The sequence below is a fragment of the Limulus polyphemus genome, unplaced genomic scaffold, assembly GCF_000517525.1.
Source record: "Limulus polyphemus unplaced genomic scaffold, Limulus_polyphemus-2.1.2 Scaffold2332, whole genome shotgun sequence".
Taxonomy (NCBI): Eukaryota; Metazoa; Arthropoda; class Merostomata; order Xiphosura; family Limulidae; genus Limulus; species Limulus polyphemus.
In genome coordinates this window covers 75,225-82,142 of record NW_013667942.1, presented here as the reverse complement: position 1 = coordinate 82,142, position 6,918 = coordinate 75,225, and the positions used below count along the sequence as shown (strand labels likewise).

The following is a 6,918-nucleotide window of genomic DNA, read 5'->3' as shown; positions in this document are numbered from 1 at the left end:
TAACTTAAGTATCACCGATACATCTGCTTCACAAGTCACAGTAACTTCAATGTCACAGATACACCTGCTTCACAAGTCACAGTAACTTAAGTATCACAGACACACTTGCTTCACAAGTCACAGTTTTTTCAAATCACAAATTCCGATAATATAAACATATCTAATCAAAACAATCATATACCAGGGAGAAATATAATAGTTCACCATTAAATTACCGTCTGCTCTTGTTTTTTACTCTATTGGCTGATTCGAAAGTAAACAGTTCCTCTACCTACCATACTCAGTTTGTGGTTCTAGATGTTTAAATGGAAATTGTACAAAAATCATACAATACAGACTATGTTCATTCGATTCTTTGTTGAACATGTTCATACAGATTGTATTATTAGTATTCAAAATAATCACGGTGACATACTTCATGCCAACAGTATTCAGAATTATCATATGTTTAATTTTATATTCTTGATACCTCTTTGTTTAAACAACGAATCATTATTATTCATTCATCTCATCGCACTAAACGGGTACCATTAAAACTAGATTACAGTACATGATTTTATGTGGAAGAGTGTCATTGCTTTTTCATGCTCACCAACAGTTTATAAATGTTGAAAGTCTTTGGTGTTTTAAATTACATGTAAAGCAAAAAACTCCAAAGTTCACGAAAAATCACCGACAAACACATTTCCTAGACAGTAATTTTAATCTGTTAAGTAGTAGCGTGTAAATATTTTTCGTCAAAAAATATATAGCCAACTATAAAAACAGGAAACCTCAGTATACGGATAACCCAAGTAAGAAGATAAAATTACGATATGACGTCACTTCCGTAGTCCTGTTAAGCTCTTTCCTGGACACATTTTTCTGTGTATGAAGATAAAGGAAGAAGAATGTACGAGTATAGATGTAGATCAGAAAACGAGGCCGTAAAGCAGTTTTCTAATTTCACAAGATTTTATCTACAAATTAAATGTGAAAGAGCTTACCGTTTGTTTTGAATTCCGCTAGCCATCCCTAATTTAGCAGTGTAAGGCTAGAGGGAAGGCAGCTAGCTAGTCATCACCACCCACCGCCAACTCTTTTACCAACGAATAGTGGGATTGACCGTCACATTATAATGCCCCCATGGCTGAAAGGGCGAGCACGTTTGGTGTGACGGGGATTCGAACCCGCGACCCGCAGATTGCGAGTTGAGCGCCCTAACCACCTGGCCATGCCGGGCCTGAGCTTACCATTAAAGCGTCATAAAGTCTCATTCACCACACTATTTGTTTAAAAAAAGTTATATAATCTAGCCTGCCACTTCAATAAACATTTTACATAACACATTGTTTTAAAATTTTTATCACTGCATGAAAAAATGCCATCTTACAAGGAGCGAACGTATTATTACTACTACTACTAATGATTTACTGGAGAAATATGAGAGGCTTACTGAGATATGAAAACTGTTCATAATTTTGTTTTTTGCTAAGACACAAAACGAAATAACTTTGACACTGAAATACTGATTTTTAAATTGCTTTTTTGCTAAACAAAAAAAAAGGCTTTACATTTAATCTCTACTGTCAAGGACTGATTTTTTTCATAGAAGTTCTAGTGAAGAAACAAAAATTATTCCAAGCCTATTTCCAGGTATTATCCTAATACTATAAAACAAACTTTGTAAAAAAAATAATATTAATAATAATACATAACTTCAACTAGTGACTTTTTGAGGTCAAGTTTACTCTTAGCAACATTAAACATGCATTTTTTTAAAAATATGATTTAACTTTATGTGACTTCATCAACGGAGGGGGAACCTATGCAAGAGGAAATCCTACATGGTTTCACCACATTTTCTATAGGAGACACAATTCTTTAAGGTAGAATGTGTGATACATATCCATAACCAAACATTTCCTTCAATATTTTCTGTTTTAGCAGGAAATTGAGTAATTTTCCATCTCAATTGTGACACAATTTTCTTTAGCAACCAGCAGTATATTTTCTTATAATATTTCACATAAAACAATTTCTTGTGGTGAATAAAGGTCTTCATAGGTCTGGAAATAATGTGTCCCATAAAGTTAAAATAACTTCTGCTAACAACGTTTGATGAAAACAAGCCCAGGCAATTCCAGAAGTAGTAAATGTTACATATGTAATAACATTTTTGATTTCTGAATTTCCACAGCTAACAATTTAGATACATTTCACAACATGTAGTTTTCTGATATCTCCAGACCCTGTTAAAAACTAGTTCCTTAAAACCTGTCTAAATTCAACTTTAAAACAAGGGACTTTTTCTTTTTTTTAGAAAGTCCTTTTCCTTATCACAAGTGTACTATAAATAGATTCAGACACTTGTTAAGAATATCATCTCTCTCATCCAGCAAGTACTCTTGGAGATATTTGCAGTTTTCATTCATCTGTTCCTTTTAGAAAGTACTGATCTGGAAGATTTGTGACAATCCCTTTTTCGTTTCAGCCGTTGAACACTTTGCCTGATCATGCTTCAAATTGGGAGCAAAAAACAAATATCAGTGTATTTCTTGAGCTATTTCTCAGTGCATTGCAAGATTCTAGTTACTTTTCATAGGGTTTAAAGAAAAAGACACCAAAGAACATGCCACAAGAATATTTATCAGATATGGAGCTGGAGAGTGAAAAAAAGTTACTGTTAAAGAAATGCAGGATCTATGTGTGCATGTCTTTATTTTCTAAAAGACTCAAAACAACTCAAACACACACCAAGAGATGCAAAAAAGTTTCTGGCTCTAAATTTCATGTATAGTGTAAAAAGTATATGAAAAACACTTATTTTCAATTTACTAAGAAAGTATATTATCCTTAACCAATTCTGAAGCATTCCTGCCTGAATACTGTCTACATCAATAAATTTTGTAATTTTTTCAGTTTCAGAAAAAAAAAGGAAAAAAAATCACAGAAAAAATCCATTTCCTTCAACTAAATACACTTTAAAAAACATTTTTACAAAGGATGTAACAAGTCTTTGTCTGCTTTAAGTACCATTCATATAGAATACTAAAAAAACAGATATTTACACATTTTGTTAGCATTTTTAGTACACTATACAATTTAACAAAGTATGAATCATATGCTGACCTTGATACATAAAGTACCTAGAAGAGACACAAGCTGATGTGGATTTACACATACAAAATAAACAAATAACTTTACACAAGACACAAGTATGATCAGATAACAAAAATATTTTTGATGTAAAATACTGTTGTGATTTATCTGTTTTGTTCAAGGAACCCCCCTGTTAGTTAAAACCGGGATTTCCACCCAAGGAACAGCTCTTACAAAGTACTTGAAAACTTAAAAAGAGTTCAAATAAACCTAAACTTATACATGAAATATTAATTTAGAATTTTTTTTTTTTTGCTACCTAAAACAGTTTGTTTGTTTGTTCTGTGCTCACCACAGGTATTGAAACCCAGTTTCTAGCATTATACGTCCACTGTGCCACTGGAGTGGGTGGACATTAATGAGAACTAGGGTCATACATAATTCTTTATTCTCATCATAGTATGCTATTAGGAAGATAAGAATGTATGAAACCAAGTTCATTCTACAATGACAGACTATTATTGTAAGATGATAGCTTACAATAGATAAATTGATGAAACTTCTATAACTTTAAATTTTATTGGTGAAGTAATTATGAAACAATTTAACAGTAAAGCAACACATGCTAAATGCCCTGTTTACACTGCACTGATACAATGAAGGGTAGATGCATAACCATCAAGATGTCAATATTCACATGTTTACTTACATTTATTGAAAATCCACTAATGCATTTTATTCTCATGTTTAATAGATACATTTATTATGAAAAATACCAACAATTAGGGATAATTAAGGAATTTATCAGCACAAACATAAGCTCTATGATATAAAAACAAAGCTAACAGTAAAATTTATAACCCAGCATATACACACCATTTAGATATCTTGCTACAAGACAAATGACCTTAATGTAAGTTTAAGCTTGACAACTAGAATTGTTTATAGGATACACATAATTTGCATATCACAACAAGCTTTAAATATTTGTTACGAAACAAAGAATATTCAATGGCTGAATTTTACAAGATCATATACATCACAGATTGCAAATTTACTTTTAAACTGAAAACAAAATATATTAATTTAAAATATTCAAGATTTTGGAATAATCAAATATGTATAAATATAACTCAGCAAAGTCTGCAACATACCATGAAGCAAGTTTATTCATCAGAAATTATACATGAATGGAAAAAAAAATTTGAAAACCAAAATTACCTTTATCTATACATTAGATTTTTTTCTAAATTTTGAAATACTTTGAGAAAAATGTATAATTTATGCCCATGTTACCTTAATTGACCTCTTACAGGGGGAGGTACATGTTTGACTGAAGCAGAATGACTAATACTGGTGGGCTCCTTTCCATCTTCATCAGGAAAAGTTTTCTGACTTTCTTTGTTTTCTACATCACAATCTGTCTGTTTCTCTGCACCCTTGATCTTTTCACCCTTCACACCGAAGCTTTCTTTTTTCATATCATTATAATTTATTATTTTTTTGGAATGTTCATCTATTTTCACAGCTGTTTTTCCATCTGTTTCTTGAAAATCACTAGCATTCAAATAATCTGAAAGATCAAAAATAGCAAATTTATCTATATAACACTTCTAAAATTAGTAAAGTTTACAGAGCACAGCAACTCTAACAACTGCCAAGTTAAATCTTCAGACTCTATTTTATAGTACGAGGAATCTATAAATCATAACATAAACAACAAATATTTTTTTGAAGATTTGTTACTTATGCTAAGATAATTAATGTATTTGTCATTTTGACCACTATTAGTACATGATCACTTTGGTTAACTCTCTACAAGTGGCCTCTTAATCATCTCTAAATGATCTCTTTAGGTTGGAGCAGTCTAACTTTTTATTGACCGATGAAAAAACAGACAATCAGTAACGAAAACACCCAACAACCAATTTTTATCTACTTCAAAAACAAATCTTACTGTGCCACAAGTATTTAAACTAACAACATAATATTGGAATTTCAACTTAAGAAAATACTAATGGCCTTAATGGGACAATATTATCTGTGGGATGATGGACAACTGGGCTGACCATTACCAGTATATAATTAAACCACTAACTGACTACTTCAGCTACACCACCAATTAAGCTGGTCATTTTATCAGTGATCTAAATATTCAATGAACTATATTCATGTTAAAATATTGCCAATTTGATGAAAAAACAAAAAACACTTTGCGATACTAGTAGTTCTGAAACCTACTGCAGTACAATAACATAAATTTCAGTAGATCCTTATAAAATACACGGAGGTATTTTCTTACCAAAGTTTGATGGAATGTTGTCAAATAAACTAAAACTTTTCTCTTGATCACTAGATTCAGAAATGATGTCTTCTACGGTACAATCATCATCTTGTTGCTCATCAGAATCTGGATGAAACAAGAAATAACTTTAAAAATAGGTCAACATGGGTGACTTTCCTCCCGAGTAACTTACATAATGTTTAAATTCACAGCAAATAAATTCTATGAATGTTGTTAGACAGGAGTGGTATAATGGGTCTTCAATAAAAATAAAACATAAAAAATACCTAGACAGAAAATCGAGTCCTTTCAGTGCCCAAAATAATACTATAATAACAATACATATATAATACTCATATTTATAGACTATGAGTGATCTGCCCATACACTGACAGAAAAACTGTACTGAATTAAGAGAGATTTAATGTTAATAACTTAGTGATTTGCATACAGGATGTTCATCATATGATTTCTCAACTTTATATATTTATATAAGAATGCAGTTGATGTAGTTTACACATAATAATATATATTTCTAACAGTATATTAACTATCTGTGTGTACAAGTCACTTTCTAATTTTTATGTCAGATTTTTACAGTTGCAAGTTATGTAACGGTATTTCCCAAATAGTTGTCACTGTTGCAATAACTATATTAAGTATTATTATTATACAAATATCACTGTTAGTTTTTTTAGGAAAAAATGGTCAAAGTAAATATGCACTCCATCAGCTTTTTAAAAACATTCTTCTAAACTATTTTTGCAATAAACTGATTCAAAATGGACTAAAGTCGATGACTTTGTTGGCTACAGAGTTCCTTAAAACATACAAGTTGCAAAGACTAAATCCCATTAATTACTGCTAAGATCCCTTTCACATCTTACACAGAAGATAAGCAATTTCATACAATATTTTTAATCAGTTCTTCACAGTGGATATCGTGACACAGAAAAAGATAAAATTATTCAACATCAGTATTAACAGTTTTATTCTCACTGGAAACCCGATGAAGGGTTGTTGTCCGAAACATTGTTTTAATTATTTTAATTTGGTGAGTTTTTCACCATTACTATATTTTCTATTTTGTAATTTCCTCACCATGCAATTCTGTTATTACTGGTGTAAAACCGAAGTGTTTACCAATAAAATTATTTTAATTTGGTGAGTTTTTCACCATTACTATATTTTCTATTTTGTAATTTCCTCACCATGCAATTCTGTTATTACTGGTGTAAAACCGAAGTGTTTACCAATAAAATTATTTTAATTTGGTGAGTTTTTCACCATTACTATATTTTCTATTTTGCATTTTGTAATTTCCTCACCATGCAATTCTGTTATTACTGGTGTAAAACCGAAGAAATTCTGTGGCGAACATTATTAGAAGGGCCATTCTCATATAATTGTTCACTATTTCATCAAATTGTATCACATTAAAAGTAGGCTAAGATATAGGAAACAAGAGAGCATTACATCAGGAACCTGTTTCATAATTAAAGACATTCATTCAGATAAGTTATTTCTTGGTTACCATTTTTAACACATTATTT

At 30.9% G+C, this 6,918-nt stretch overlaps 1 protein-coding gene across 6 annotated transcripts in view; it reads right to left on the bottom strand.

Moving 5' to 3' along the window:
- The window catches only part of LOC106466648 (E3 ubiquitin-protein ligase RAD18-like), a 103,408-nt gene that overhangs the window by 59,609 nt on the left and 36,881 nt on the right, over nt 1–6,918 (bottom strand). For 5 of the 6 annotated variants that reach the window (XM_022394701.1, XM_022394702.1, XM_022394699.1 and 2 more), the window contains 3 exons: nt 5,384–5,491; nt 4,378–4,654; nt 1,159–2,498 (listed from right to left, as the gene is read on the bottom strand). In XM_022394701.1, the coding sequence (XP_022250409.1) occupies nt 2,411–2,498; nt 4,378–4,654; nt 5,384–5,491 (473 nt within the window). In that variant the 3' untranslated portion in view covers nt 1,159–2,410. Of the gene's footprint in view, nt 1–1,158; nt 2,499–4,377; nt 4,655–5,383; nt 5,492–6,918 lie in introns of those variants that run through there. The other variant, XM_022394703.1, reaches the window with a different exon arrangement.